The sequence below is a fragment of the Amblyomma maculatum genome, chromosome 6, assembly GCF_055883805.1.
Source record: "Amblyomma maculatum isolate TAMU_Amacu chromosome 6, ASM5588380v1, whole genome shotgun sequence".
Lineage (NCBI taxonomy): Eukaryota > Metazoa > Arthropoda > Arachnida > Ixodida > Ixodidae > Amblyomma > Amblyomma maculatum.
Genome location: NC_139349.1, coordinates 47,262,707 through 47,278,009, shown reverse-complemented (window position 1 = coordinate 47,278,009; position 15,303 = coordinate 47,262,707). Strand labels below are relative to the sequence as shown.

Here is a 15,303-nt window from a genome sequence, read left to right as displayed (position 1 = left end):
CAGACAGAAGAGAAAATAGAAAAGAAAGAAAAGGAAGAGGGAGAGAAAGACGCGCGCCGCAACAACATCCGTCGTCCACCACCGAAGCGCTGCTTGTGAAGGAATGTGTTGGTGTTGTTAAATCTTTTAGACGTCGTTTTGAGCAGTCTGGAAACGTACGATAGAGGGGTAAAGTCACAAGAGAGAACATTACTGTAGGCTCCGCGCCACTTGGGTTTGCCAAGTAATGAAGGCAGTGCCAAGAGACCCGTGTTTCTAAGCACTGGAAGGCCGCACTGGCCAGATCAGGCCTAGAGAGGGCCAGCTACAGCTGTGGGACTGAGAGAAGCAGGCAGCAAAAGCTATACGAGCCCTGGACTGAAGGCGCCTTCCACCATCAGACCAACACACAAGAAAATCCGCCGTTGTCAGTGTTGAAAGCAATAAATCACGAGAATTCCTCTGACATGTGGTAGTTGGTAGCTGACACGGATCGGCACCGATCGGTAGGCGTCTTGTATGACGTCACGGGACCACATTACATGGCTGAGGTGAGGGGAGCGACCAACTCGGATAGCTTCTTTGGGATGGGAGATACGCTATCCCCAGGCCAAACAGACGCATTTTTAGGGCTTGGTTAAGCCGGCTTTACGTCTATGCAGGGTGCTCTTGCATATAACGTGGTAGTTCGCTAATGTTTGCTAGTGACTATATGTGAGATTATAGAGGCACAGACTAAGTCATAATAAGGGAGCAATTACTCATTGTCATCCACCCGAGCGCAGCCATACGGCTACAAAGGAAATCTCTCGCCCTACCTTCGCTCTCGCCCTACCATCTGATCTGCTGGCCGTCCTGGTTAGCTCAGTCGGTAGAGCAACTGCCCCGGAAACGCGGTGGTGCCGGGTTCGATCCTCGGATCAGGACGAATTTTTCTTTAACTACGAAGTTTCTGAGAAAGCTGTATAGCTTTCCTTAGTAGCCGTATGGCTGCGCTCGGGTGGATGACAATGAGTAATTGCTCCCTTATAAGAATTCTACTCCACCTTGCGGGTTTCCCCTAAATATTTGACCAAGACTAAGTTATTCGTGGCTAAGAGACTAAAGTGCGTGTACGGACAAGAGGAACCCCGAAGGTAAGCCGGAGACAGGAAATATTAACGATGTCACGGCATGCATTTAAACGCAGATCTCAAGTGTCCGCCATATTTTTATGGCCCAATAAATGTTTTTCGTCATCACCGTCGAGACTGAACCTAGAGTCGAAGCATTCAATTGACTTGCTTTAAATGCAAAATATTTGCTGGGCAGACTTTGATTTGAGGCACGATCGCAATCAGACCCCAATACGATATGTGTTACGGTGGGCCTGAAAGAGAAAGAAAAAAAAAAGATAAAAAAAAATGAAGAGAAGAATAACCGATCGGGACCGTTGCTTGATGCACTGCTGTAAGATCGTTACGAAAAAAAAAAAAAGGTGCCGGAGGCAGTGTGCTCCGAACTCAAGGCTGTTAAACGCACGCCCATACATACTTGCATGATAGTTCTCTCGCGTTCATTAGATCCCATCCCGCAGTTTGACTGATAGGCGCTCCTCCTGGAAGCTATGAAGAGCTGATCATTTTGAACCCTCTTGGAACACGCGAGAGAGGCAGCTAGTAATGTCTTCCTTATATGTATTGCGCGTTGCTTCAGGGCATAGAAAGGGGAGAAATGGAACCTGTCTGGTGCGTTTTTTTTTCTCTCTCTCTAAATAACTGCAAGTGTAAAGATGGAAAAAGAAAACGCAACAAACCTGAGCCATATGAACCCGTGTTCTACAATAGGGAAGTGGAGCAATCTCGTTGCTGGAGAAAGGCCAGGCAGCGAGTGAAGTTCCTGTTCCTCGACATTTATTTTCTCGCTGTTCCACTGCATGTGCTAAGAAGAAAAATACTTGGCTCCTGGGAAAGATCAAGGACATTCTTCTTTTTTTCTACTTCTGAACTCCCGCGTCATTTTTCGTTGCCCTTGCTTTCTTAACCATAAATCGGGTGTAAAATTTCTTTCGGATATGCAGAAACAAGGTCTTCCAGATCATATAATGCGTGCTGCACAATAGGAAACTTCATCCGCTGGTTCCGATATTAGGGCCCATCACTGCTCCCCAACAGATTTTATTTTTTCAGGTTGCTTTGCCTTGCTACATTTTTCTTGAAGGCAGACTGGTAGCCACAAAGCTGCGCAGCTCAGAGCCACTGCAGCCATTAGGTAAAATACACCGTCGTAACTTCCAAGCTGGTCTCTGCAATAACCTACAAGAAAGGAATGGGGCGGAAGGGAGAAAGAAAAAAAGGCAATCTTTTTAAAGGAATCCCGAAATGGCGGCGCACAACACGTGGCAGCTTTGGTAAATTGCGCACCACTCTGTACTGGCATGCGGGAGGTGAGCTGCCAGTGCAGAGAAGCAGGAAATAGAAGTACGCTTAAACGCAGTCTCCGGAAGCTTACTTTTTGTTGCGTGTAGCCTACGCTGCCGCATAGGAAAGGATATTTTTAGCCACTGGTAGACTTTAAAGGGGCCTTAAGGTCGTCCTTCGGGCACAAATACTGATTGCGAACGTTACTGATGGAAACGGCAGTATGTGGTGCGCTGTTGATTAAAATGCTGGGAACGCTAGACAAATTCTTTCAGTGAGTATTTCCGAATTCATAGACAAGACAGGGCTACCGTCCGGCGCACACACAGTCACTCTGCGGTTTCGGGAAATGAATTTGTCTTGATCTACGACACCATACACCAATCCCGCACTTTTTGCTACTCGAAGCATGCATCACTCAAACTCACAAAGATCTAATTAGAAATCAGCGCGAAACTATTCGCAGAGAGCTTTCACTCAACCGATGCACCGCACTGTAACCTCATTTAGCCGCACCTTGGTCGTCGTCGCACCAGGCCCGCCATGTACTGGCAGGCCGCTCTAGTCCACTCCTTCCTCACCGACCATTACAAGCATTGCATGCTCAGTGAATGTTTACCTGTTGACAATCGTATTGTGGCACAACCCGCGTAAGCCACGCTTACTGCGCCTCCGTCCCTGATCTCATCTTGAAACCACCCTATTTGGCGTGCAGTTTGCTTCTCCCCACCGCTCAGCTTCACCGCACATAGAAAGAAGCTTTGGTTGAGCACTTCCGACTACGCCGGTTTCACAACACTGGTCTTGATGTTCTGTTCAAGATCTTGTTTACTTCCGTCTCTCGTGGTCGGAACAGTGCGTGGAGCTCAGAAGTCAACAATAAACTTAGTCTCTCGTGCATTCGGATTCTGGACGCTGACCAGGGTCTGAACTTGGTTACATCAAGTTAGGCAGCTGGTATATTTTGCTTGAGAGAACACTAGTGTAACCATGTCTCGGTGCAGCTTTTGTAAAAAGGTTATCCCATAGGGTCTGTTTCTAAGCCGTGTAGTGTAGCTGCTTTAGTACTCGTGGAAGTTCCAACCATTGGAGAGGGCAGGATGAAAAACATTTTTGGGGGGAGACTTGGAACACATAAGATTACATTAAGGACCACCCAGCTTGAAACAAAACTCTGTGGGCTCTCATCTTTTGAAAAAAGCTGTGTATACCTGGAATCTGGGCTCTAGGTGATGGTTTCTTGTATACCAATGTCCTGTTAACGCAGAACCCATCATTTAATAAAACTAAGCGACCATGCATGAGTAGTGAGCCTCTTATCAGACCTCGTGGTATAAACAGTGGCCGCGCTCTTTAGAAAAGCCAATAGTTTCATCATGCCTTTGCAACAAAATGTGCGTCGCATTTTTCTTCCAAGCAAATGTAATCGGCATTGGTGCAGTATGTATTAATTGAAAAGTTCTGTTTCTCACCGCTGGTGAGAGAAACGTTATCATAGTGGGTTGCGGAGTTGACGCACTCTTGTTATTTTTCTTAAAGGGGAGATGAGCTCAGCTATGCAACCTTTCGCCGTGAGTTCTCCCATCTTGTAGAAATATTGGAGTTAATTTGCGTTTGTATTCCTTGTTAACGTCGTGATGAAATAAGTCAAGGTCGATACAGAACTAGCCTGGACAGGTGACGCACCTTTGCGTAGCTCTTGTAGCTCTTGTGTAGTTATGGAAACAATATTTTCTGTTAGTATTGCCTGCGTGCAAAATTAAGCGTGAGAAAAAAACAAGTTCGGTGTCACGTGCAATTGACCCTTACCGATTATAAGCGGCCTCTCGATGAGGGCAAAGGCACCGAGGAAATACGCGACTCCCAGACACAGACTGAATGTCTTCGCTTCGACCAGCTCCGCGCACAGGACTATGGATTGAGTAATGGCCGTTCCGTTGCACCACCCGACAACCACCACGAGCGCGGCGAGCCCTGGGTACGAAGGAAGGTAGGGCATCGCGAAGTACGCCGAGGCGGTCACGACGCAGCAGGCGGCCATCACGGTGCTCTTCGCGAGTATACGCTTGTCCGTGATCAAGCCGGACGTGAACCTCGACAGCAGGTCGGAGACTGTGAGGACAGTGACGAGCGAGAGGCCCTCCCATTTCGGTATTCTGTGATCCATTGCAAAGTCCACCACAATGGTCAGCAGCGTCGTGATGAGAAACCACAACTGTCCCATTGTGTACGCCATGATGTAGAACCGCGGACGCTTTATGAATGACAGGCATGCAGTGAGCGTATCGTATCTGGCTGGCCGAACTACGTTGCCCTTGAGTACGTTTATCACCTCCGGTTTCTCGGTGAACCCGTTTTCTCTCAATAACTTCGTTTGTTCAATCGCGCTTGGAATAAGGGATGCATTAGTGCTATTCGAAGAATCTCCTGCGGTGTCTTTTTGCCGCCCTAAGTCTCTGTCCAACTCATGAGGTGGCGCTTTTGTGGTCTCCAAGTGGCGAGGAGCGTCAACCCTGGGCACAAATTGAGGGAGGCGGGCCAAGCCTGGAGGCGCCGCCGGATCCTTCGTGTAAAACGTGGCTGCTGTTGAGTTGAGCATGACGGCACCAGTTACGAGGAGAGCACCCCTGGTTCCGTACTCGTCAAACAGATACTGCACGAGAGGCGGGAAAATGATGCCACCTAGCACGAAGCCCCCGTTGGCCACGCCCGATGCCAGCGCCTTGTAGCGGATGACGTTCTGGTTAATGACGGCGTAGCTCAGAGTCAGCAGAGACAGGCCGAATCCTGGGTCGGAAAACGGGCATACGCCCAGCACTTGTCAGGCAAAGAGTTGCAACTTTTCAAGCGCGCGGCAGGTTTGGGGTTCTTAAGTACATGGCGCACTGCAACCTGATTTCACTGACTTCATTGCACCCGAATAATATTTTCGATTTCTTGGCGCTAACTAATGAGATTGCCCACGGGTAGCCTACCAACCGAGAATTGGATTTATCTACGACACTAAGTTACATTGGCTATGAAGGCTATGAAGTAGTTTGTTAAACAATTTTACATTTGTTAAAAAAAAAAGAAACCTTATGTTTATACGGCTGAAAGCCTTTTTTACATAGTAACTAGGGGAAAAGGCTCTTCGGATCCTGTTAGCCAGTTCACATTTGAGGAGGAGACAGAAGTTCCAGCTCCTGTTTTGTAAGAGATGTTCAGGGATCTTTAAAACCATTTTTTTTTTACATCGCTTACAAACAGTCTCGAGTAAGTGGAAAGGACATTATTGTTTGTTGAGGTTTGCCTTAAGACATTTCAGCTGGCAGCATGGCCGAGTAGTCAAAGACGTTGAAAGCACTGGCGCAGCTAGCTATGTCGTCCAGCACCATGGAAGAAATAGAGCTTTTATGGAGCGTCGTGTAATTATTTAAATCCTAGTCACAACAAAATAAAGCACCCTGATATCAGATCATGAAACACCCTTTTTAGCCTTCACAGTTCGCTTCCTTTGTAAAATTCCATGCAAATAAAACCAGGCGCCTTGTATTTATGACATGAAGCCAAGGAGAACTGAGGAAATGCACGTTAGCCAGAAAATCGTTTTTATTTAGCACCCCGAGAAAGAAGAAAGGTTTGGTTTGGTTTGTGATGTTTAACATCCCAAAATAACTCTGGCTATAAGAGACGGCATAGTGGAGGGCTACGGAAATTCAACTACCTGAGATTCTTTAACATGAGCTGGCATCGTACAGCACGCGGGAGCCCTGCTTTTCGCCTCTATCGAAAAGTGGCCGCTGCGGCCAGGATTCGATCCCGCATTCTTGCGCGCAGCAGAAAGAATAAAGGGAAAATTGTGTACGTATTAACGACGCATCAATGATGATGTGACCACGACCTGCTGTATCTGCAGTAGGTGGTGATTGTGGCATAGGATGTTTACTCTTAATCGTAAAGGCAACTGAAAGCTTGTTTCCTTCAGATGCACTTTTCTCAACATTACTGAGTTAAACGTTTTTAAATATTTAGGCATCCTCGGACTGCTCCGACATTTCTAGGCCTGCTCAGCTTACAACTCAATGTGTAAACGGAGAACATCGACCTACCTGAAAAAACGTTTCCCATCAATCAATACAGCGTTGCATACACGTGGCTACCTGAACGCCTCTTGTCGCTTCGCAGATTTCACACTATCTGAAGTGCACTCCAACCGATGCCAGGATCGACGGCTGAGATCAAATGCTTCTCAGTCTCCATGGAATGACCGGGAAGCATTCAAGTGATTGCTGATAATATACACAACTCGGCTTTTCCGCGAAGCGAAGCGCTGCTAGAGCGTGCACGGCAATCCATCTTTTTCACCTGGACGCAAAGCGCAACCGTGTGTTTCCCTTGTGGTCTCGAAAGGTAACGGAAAGCACGCTGTCTAAAGAGCGCAAAACACAATAACAGAGCGCTGCGCGCGAATGTTGACAGATAGAGAGAGAAAAAAAAGAAAACATCACGCCTACGCCTAGAAAGCTATACATTTGTCTCGAACTCCTTCTACTTCATCGGTTACGTCGGAGCTGCAAGGTTTCCCAAAGTGCCCATCTTGGAAGGCACCATGCTTTTGTCGTAACGTCCTTAGCTCTTGACGAGCTTCCTGTGGTGGAGCGAAGAGCTCATGGATGGCTCCAGTGCTGCTTCAACATTTCACATCGGTGCGGAGGGAAGAGAGCAGTTGTCATGAGCGCGGGTTGTAGGTTAACGGACCATTCTTTGCCAATTATGCCTAGTTAAGCCGGACTGCGGACCGGTACGCAGTAATCTACGACAACTCTCCAACTCTCCCACACATTCACTACGCTCCAGCCCGAAACTTAGCTGTGTGTGTGTGTGTGTGTGTGTGTGTGTGTGTGTGTGTGTGTGTGTGTGTGTGTGTGTGTGTGTGTGTGTGTGTGTGTGTGTGTGTGTGTGTGTGTGTGTGTGTGTGTGTGTGTGTGTGTGTGTGTGTGTGTGTGTGTGTGTGTGTGTGTGTGTGTGTGTGTGTGTGTGTGTGTGTGTGTGTGTGTGTGTGTGTGTGTGTGTGTGTGTGTGTGTGTGTGTGTGTGTGTGTGTGTGTGTGTGTGTGTGTGTGTGTGTGTGTGTGTGTGTGTGTGTGTGTGTGTGTGTGTGTGTGTGTGTGTGTGTGTGTGTGTGTGTGTGTGTGTGTGTGTGTGTGTGTGTGTGTGTGTGTGTGTGTGTGTGTGTGTGTGTGTGTGTGTGTGTGTGTGTGTGTGTGTGTGTGTGTGTGTGTGTGTGTGTGTGTGTGTGTGTGTGTGTGTGTGTGTGTGTGTGTGTGTGTGTGTGTGTGTGTGTGTGTGTGTGTGTGTGTGTGTGTGTGTGTGTGTGTGTGTGTGTGTGTGTGTGTGTGTGTGTGTGTGTGTGTGTGTGTGTGTGTGTGTGTGTGTGTGTGTGTGTGTGTGTGTGTGTGTGTGTGTGTGTGTGTGTGTGTGTGTGTGTGTGTGTGTGTGTGTGTGTGTGTGTGTGTGTGTGTGTGTGTGTGTGTGTGTGTGTGTGTGTGTGTGTGTGTGTGTGTGTGTGTGTGTGTGTGTGTGTGTGTGTGTGTGTGTGTGTGTGTGTGTGTGTGTGTGTGTGTGTGTGTGTGTGTGTGTGTGTGTGTGTGTGTGTGTGTGTGTGTGTGTGTGTGTGTGTGTGTGTGTGTGTGTGTTCACTAAAATATACTTGAAATCTGCCCTCGGTCTGGACCTATATATGTGATGCGGCCCAGTGTTTCGCCGTACTGTGGAAGCGGGAATGCAACCTGTCGGCCCATTCAGCCAGACCGAGGTGGCACCCTTCGCCATCTGTGAGAATAGTTCGCTGCTGAACTAGTTTCTGGCGAAATGCAGGAACTGTGGCTTGCCAGCTCTTTAATAGTTTACAAAGGGAGATTGCAGAGCGGGATAATATGAAGCCGTGTGCACATACTGACGCCGCTTTAGACCGGTTATAACCCTCCCCCTTGTGACAGGGAGCCGAGCACCGCAGTTGCTCGGTATGCGCGGTGCCTGAAGGCCCAGACGTCTTTCACGACTCCTAAGGCGTACTTCAACGCTTTATTAACTCCCTCCGTTGACAGGTAGTAAATGCTTAACTAAGCAAAACAACGCTGTTATACGTGCAATACGAACATGTCATTTAAAGGCAAGTCTTCTGAGGTCCGTGTATTTAATATTCAGGGCAATGAAAGCAATGCTTATATCATTAATATATGCACTCACTTACTGAGCGTTTGGTATTGGGCGCAAATTTATTTATCCGAATTCGTTTTAGGCGACCTCCATTGCACATACCACATCGTGACACTCCTTCTGCTATTCCACACAGTCCGCGAACGCTACTAACCGTGGAGCACTCCGAGGCTGACGATGAGGAAGGAGACACTGGAAGCGAAGTAGCAGGCCGACACAGACAGCGACGTTAGGAGGCAGCCGGCCACCATCAGCCTGGATGTACTGATGCGCCGGGCAAGGACTCCCGTGACAGGGCCTGCATGAAGGAATGAGCTTTTGCAAGCGATGGAGGAAAAATAAGGCGATAAAAACGACAACGCGCTCGCCAGGACGATCAAATAAGCGATTCGGATTAATTTTAACATGAATGCCGTCCACGGCAATGTTGCTCACAAGAAAAAAAAATTGAACAGACAAATAATCAGCTTCTTTGCTTGATCGGACTTCTAACATGGAACGATAACGAGATGTGCTTCTTTATTATTCACGAAACGTATCCACCTTTATAAAGAAAGCGGAACATTACGATAACTCTAACGGTGAGCTCTCCCGAAAGCTGACGTGGCTGTTGCCATGCATAAAAGCAAAAAAAAAAAAAAAAAAAAGATATAGACAGAGATGAGAGGGCTCAGGACTCAGTGCAATGAAGGGAGGTTTTCTATCCCAGGGTAAACGCGCCCCATACCCAAAATGAAGCTTGACAGTAGCAATCATCTGAAGACACGGCTACGGACGCCGCATTTGAGCTGACACGACTCTGCCTCACTTAGCTGCAATCCGCCGTCGCTGTTCAGGGAACTTGGCTAATGTGAAATAACTCGTAGCCTTTAAAAAGAAAAATAAAGCTAGAATCATCTGAACATACGTTTTTATTCATCTTCCCTGAAGGCCTCTTCAGAGCATTGGTAAGGGAAAGGGCGGAACAAGCGGATGAGAGGGGGTGGGGGGGGGGGGGGGGGGAATGAACGGTTATGTAGAAAGGAACTAGTCGATCTTAAATATAATAATATAAATAAAAAGGCAGAAATTAAACGTATGCAAAAGTTCAAACCCTGGTTGACAGTAGCAATAAAAATGGTAGAGTTTTAACGTAGTTAAGCCGAGTAGGACGCGAGAAAGCTTTTTGCGCTCAGATCGAAGCTGATGGACACGATGACGTGAAGTGCATGGCGAGAGTACGTGCAGTAGCTTACGCGGGGCGATCGGCTGCGGGGATAGCCACGACATTCGGTACTTGCTTCCCACGAGGAATTTCTGGGTTGATAGCTGGTGCGCTGGGATGGTTTCTTTTGATCGTCGGAGCTTGGCATATGCAAGCCACAACACTCTTGATTGGGTTTGACCGTATGAAGCAGTGCGTGTGCACTAACTTTAGGCGTGTTTCAGCCTGGCTAGACATACGCGATACCGTGTGAAAGCACAGAGCATATGGGGTGCACGTACCTTTGTACGTTTTCACTTAAAACTGCTTACCTGTATGAATGTGAAAACATTATAGTGCCACGGATGGAATGCTTTCGAGTGAGCGTATTCCACGTAGGCTGTTACGATTCACGCATCGTCTTGGTGCCGCATACACCGAAACCTCGCTTCGGAAGTATACAGTCGAAGGCGCCGCCTCCAGCACGCTTAACAATACGCAAGCTCAAGCGCGTGGCCTTGACGAATATCAGCTCCGCTTAGCGCTGGCCGATGGGCACGATATAATACTAAGGCGGTTACAGGGAACTCGCTAATATCAACGGCCTCAACCACATCGCGCAATATGGTCTCAGACCTATGAGCATGCACTGAGGGGCAGAAATGTCCGTCCATGCCGCGCGCTCGAGCGTTCTTGTTAATATGCATCGTTATTAACACTAACACGTTGATATACAGTGGTATATATATGTACAGTCTTTGTCAAAATTATACGGCCCAAGGATTTTTGCTCTAATTCCAGTAACGATGCCCGTAAAGCAACTGTCGCGTTCGAAATCTCGTAGATGACAAATCTCACCCTCAATCTCCTCTAGCCTACATTCATATTCCACTGTTGCGGCCAGTAGGCGCGTTACAGCGCTTACAAGCAAACCTTTTGGGCCGTATACTTTTGACAAAGACTGTACGTCGCCGGTTCGCATCCCTGTCGCGAGATAGCCGCCAACTTGACTAGCATATGTATGCAACGAAAAATTCCATGATTCCGCTCGGAACGCGGCGCGATAAATGATAACATCGCAATATTGATAAGAAAAACCGGTAAATGCGACGCCACATTGAGGTCAGCCAGTAGCAAGTATCGAATCGTCCGAAATGGCGATGAACTCGGTCGCGGAAGGTCTTGGATGTAACCACTGATTCATCGTGGATGCTCAGCTTCATGGAACGTAATGGAAAGTAGTATAATCCTTTCGCAATCTCTAAACAATGGCATCATAGTTGAATGCGGTAACGATATCTGATTGCTTTCTCAAAGGGTGGAGGTAACAATGGTTACGGAAGATTTTATACATAAAAAAAAAAAAAAAAAAGAACGGGTTAAATTGTGAAGGGATGATCGGAGCGCGGAAATATACTGCGGGCGATGCTGATACAGCATATAACGAATGAGAAATCGCTGGAGTGACGTCTGTGAAAATAAGTATATAGTGTCTTCATTTTTGATATGGTAATGCTAGAGAAAAGTGGGCCATTTGCAGCTTCTGGTGGCGCTCATTTACAAATGCCATTTTGAAACGTTTCATATATCTGTAGGGGCTCAAAGTAATGCGTGTAATGACAGATGATTGCACAAAACCGGCTAAGCAAATAATAATCAGGTTTACGCACTTACTTGAGCGTAGTCAACGCAGCGAAAAAAATCAGAGGCGCATAATGCTGTATTTGCTTCCTTTCGGCTCTCTTCTGTCCTTGCCATGCCCTGCACCGATTGACATATGCGCGGTGTCGCTTGAGCCGACAACGATTGGTGAAGAAAAAATCAGATTGGAGTATAATCACTGGATTTAGCCTTGTCCGGGGTCATTGTTTCTATGTGTCATTGAGGGATTTATTAACTTAATGTAATTTCTAGCACTATAAGTTCAATGCTATAAAGATCGCAGCAAGCTGACGTTTTCTCATCACAAACTACGTTGGAAATTGAGAGAGATTGTACCACGATGAATGTTATAAAGGAAGCCTTTTCTTTTTAATGTAATCACTGATACTTTTTTAAGGTATTTTTCCCGGTTCCGCATTACGAGAATGCTTATAATGTGAGGTGATGTATACGTACGAAGCGAAGCTGCATGCACCCTAATCGACAGAGAGCCGCTGCTCGGTCACTCTGGCTAGCGCGCAAAGCATATCCCCGCCGTGCTACGCTGTAGTAGTAACTAATCAATATAAAATCACCAAACAGCATTGTCATTAAGGTGACTCCCTATGCATTTTTGTGAGCGCCGTGCGGTCGAATGGCCTCATTTGGGCCGCCGCTTCAACTACGACGCCGTGTTCCTCGCATTTGGGACAACTCTGCTCTCTGGAGCATGTGTGAGGCACACGGGACACCAAGGACACGACAGGAGGGACGATAGGCCGTAAGTTTGTGATATCACAGCAGCCATCTGCAGCCGTAAAGGAGAAGATAAGAAGCGCTTCTTAGCGGTGCCAAAGAAGCGCTCGTGGTGTTCGTCTCTCGTCTCTTGTGTTCTCGTCTTTTGCTGCGCTATAGTGTATTGGAGCCAAAAGAACAACCATGATTTTACTGTGCGAAGCATGAGGGACAAATAAAAAAGACAAGTTTGAATCGAGTGGCGGTAAAATATTCGCGCTCATATTACTTGAAAGCACGCACACATTATCTTGCAATAAAAACACATAGCCACTATAGCAACAGGGTTATTCTTTACTGTGAAGAAACGTTGGAATTGGGCTGAGTGCCTCTTTAGAGAGGATGAGCTTTCCGAATTATGTTTATTGGAGGATCGGCCCCTCTGTCAAAGGCAGCAATGTGAAATTGCTGAGCACCAGCCGATCAATATTTCGTTGTCCAACGGTCAATCACTTGGCTTATGGTGGAAGTGGTTCGTGAAGAACCACGCATCAGGAGTCGGCGTATAACTCAGTACGCATAAACAACCGCCGCTATGCCTGTATACGGCTTATACAATTATGAATCTTGCACGGTTTGTAGTAATTAAGGCCGGGTTGAAAAAAAGTGATTGGTTGTGCAGCAGCGCCAGGGGGGCAGCGATATCCATTTCGGTAGAGGACCTGTGTGTGTGTAATAAGCGACAGCAACCTGTCGCCTTTTATGGCTTATTCCAGTCGACATTCCAGAGCACGTTTTATTTTTTATTTTTTTCCCACAAAGATGGAGTGCATGTTTCAATGGCCTATTTGAATTTAAATAGAGTCCTGGTTGTACCTCGACGGCATGGTGCGATTTGAATGCGCCGTCCGCCTCATAGGAAATGGAGGCTGTCTGGGTAGCAGGGGCCCCTGCATGGCGTTCGACTAGCCATTTCGCTAAACTCTTTCTTGAACGGTGTGAACGCTTTTGACCATTTCAAGATGTTATTTTTCGCGGTTTTTTAATTGGCCAATACATAACGGCTGAAACTCGCTGTTCAGTTGAGAGGAGGCTTGTGCAGGGTGATGAGAGCGTTTATATTTTATCACGAAAACGAAAAGGGAGCTGAACGATGAGCAGTGACAGCGGGAACTCGTCCTGTCCCCAGAAATGAGCTCATTCTACTGAAGTAGAAGCAACTCGTACTCTCAACCGTGTGCGTAGCTGAACCAGGAGAATATATATAATGGGACCTATTTAGCCTATACCTCTTAATGTTGTAATTAATTTGAACGTTTTGTTCAATATAAATTTGTTTGGAATGACTCAAAACTCTTTCCACATTGCGCTTATTGGTGCAGTAGGCTTCCGGAGCCCCGCTTAGCGTTGAGCATTTGCAACTCTTTTTGGTAACGTGGCACAATGTACGTGCGTTAGTGCGCAGGTATACAGCTTCGACTTTCACCACTACCGATGCGCGGAGAGATACCGCAGAGACAGGCAGATTTCTGTCTCCCGAGATTCGCATGCGAGGGATCGCTCTTACCGGCTGCCAGGTTGAAGACAGTTGCCAGACACAGTGGCCATGCGGCATCTTCCCTCGACACTTGGAAAGTGCTCGTCACTCCGACGTACACAATAGCTCCCGACCGAACCACGGCTAGCGAGAAGGCGTTGATGCAGCAGCAGGCCCCGACCACCAAACACGCGCGCCCTGCTTTCATCGCGATCGTCACTATGTACACGAGCGCTCCTGGTGACGGCTTGGAGGAGGGCACTTTACGGCTTGGAGGAGGGCACTGCTACTGGACGGTTGTCGTTTCTCGCTTATTTGGGCACACTCACCCGGCTATCCTTCTATAGTGCGGGGTACTGTGCCAGATAATAACCCCTTAGGCCGACCCAACAGCTTTTGTCTCGAAATAAGCATTCTCTCTCTTTTGCTCTCACCCACATATGTCTCATCACTTCGGAGAGAGACAAAGTCGTTTCCCCCACCTTCACTCCAGCGTCGCACTGGAAAGCCTTTATCTTTGCCCTTCTCTCTTTCCTCTCGTAACGCAGAACATTCGCAGCAGATAGCACCTTGCTTTTCGCGAAGGTTTGCCAAAATGAGTCTTCAAAGTTCTTGCTTTTGTCGGAGACAACAGTAGTTGCCTTCAGCACTACCAGGGCTACGGTGAGTGCTGAGGCGGTGTCCTTACGCTGTGGAAAGTAGTTCTAGAATAAAATTCTCCTCCTTCATCAGAGGCGCGTCATATAATTATATGTGTTTTAAATAGAGTTTGAGGTTTATTTGCGAGCAAAACAAAGCAAAGTTTGATGAAACTTGACCTCTCTTTATTTAATATTTTGTTTCTGCCAATGAGCATCCCAAACGACAGCGCCAACCGGTCGCCTGCATGCGTGCTTGGCGAACCGCGGGTCACACCGGCGCTTCGTGGGGATTGTACACGTATCCAGTGATGAAAGCAATTGTCGATTTCAGTCTACTGCAGCCAAAACTATACTCGACGGCCATTTTCATTCGCTAAAACTTGTTAAGGCTGCCGTCGGCGGATGGCGCAGCAGCATCGTCTGCGCGCTGTTTGGCTTTTACTTCACGTTTTTACGAGCAAATAAAAACAGTAGTGTTATCAGAAGGACTGCCTCCTATACTCGTGCAACAGCATCATGCCTGCACAAGTGTGCAGCTTTCGGTAACGGCGCCTCCCGCAGGCTCGCCGGGCGACGAACTGCGCTGCTCCCCGTCTGCCGTAGTCGTCGCTAGGCCTAGCCGGTTTCGTGGCGGGTCTACATAAATAAGAGCAATCTTGCTAAGTTGAAGAGATATTGTCCGCTTCAATTTTCTAGCTGTTACTAGCGCCACCTGGCGGGCAGTGCTTGACAACCGTCGTAAGAGGCCGCGTTCTATCTCCTTTGCGCTAACCGTGAGCGGCAGAACTGCTCCTCGGTTTTGCTCCTTTATTGCAATAAACCATCTTTGCAGTCAAGGCCTTGGATGACTACCGTGTGACTGGAGTGCAAGACGGCCATCGTGCACGGGCTCATTCGTATCTGCTGTTCTCGAAGTGGGCAAGCTCGTGACTGCGCGCGCTTCCGTGTTCATGTAAAACGACAGCGCGTGCGTCTCGCATTATAGATT

At 47.6% G+C, this 15,303-nt stretch overlaps 2 protein-coding genes across 6 annotated transcripts in view; one reads left to right on the top strand and one right to left on the bottom strand.

The window, feature by feature from the left end:
* The window catches only part of Dgk (diacyl glycerol kinase 1), a 523,491-nt gene that overhangs the window by 195,041 nt on the left and 313,147 nt on the right, over nucleotides 1–15,303 (top strand). The window lies entirely within an intron of this gene.
* LOC146185666 (monocarboxylate transporter 12-B-like) lies at nucleotides 1,800–14,021 on the bottom strand. Of its 3 annotated transcripts, XM_084605572.1 has the most exons (5): nucleotides 13,705–13,842; nucleotides 11,436–11,522; nucleotides 8,733–8,876; nucleotides 4,188–5,165; nucleotides 1,800–2,273 (listed from the first exon to the last, which is right to left on the bottom strand). In XM_084605572.1, the coding sequence occupies exons 3-5, from the start codon at nucleotides 8,827–8,829 to the stop codon at nucleotides 2,116–2,118; spliced, it is 1,233 nt and encodes a 410-aa protein (XP_084461698.1). In that variant the 5' UTR covers nucleotides 8,830–8,876; nucleotides 11,436–11,522; nucleotides 13,705–13,842; the 3' UTR covers nucleotides 1,800–2,115. The 3 variants fall into 3 exon arrangements, with proteins under 3 accessions (XP_084461698.1, XP_084461696.1, XP_084461697.1); XM_084605570.1 differs by lacking the exon at nucleotides 11,436–11,522 and having other exon boundaries at nucleotides 13,705–14,021; XM_084605571.1 differs by lacking the exon at nucleotides 11,436–11,522 and having other exon boundaries at nucleotides 8,733–8,893; nucleotides 13,705–13,884.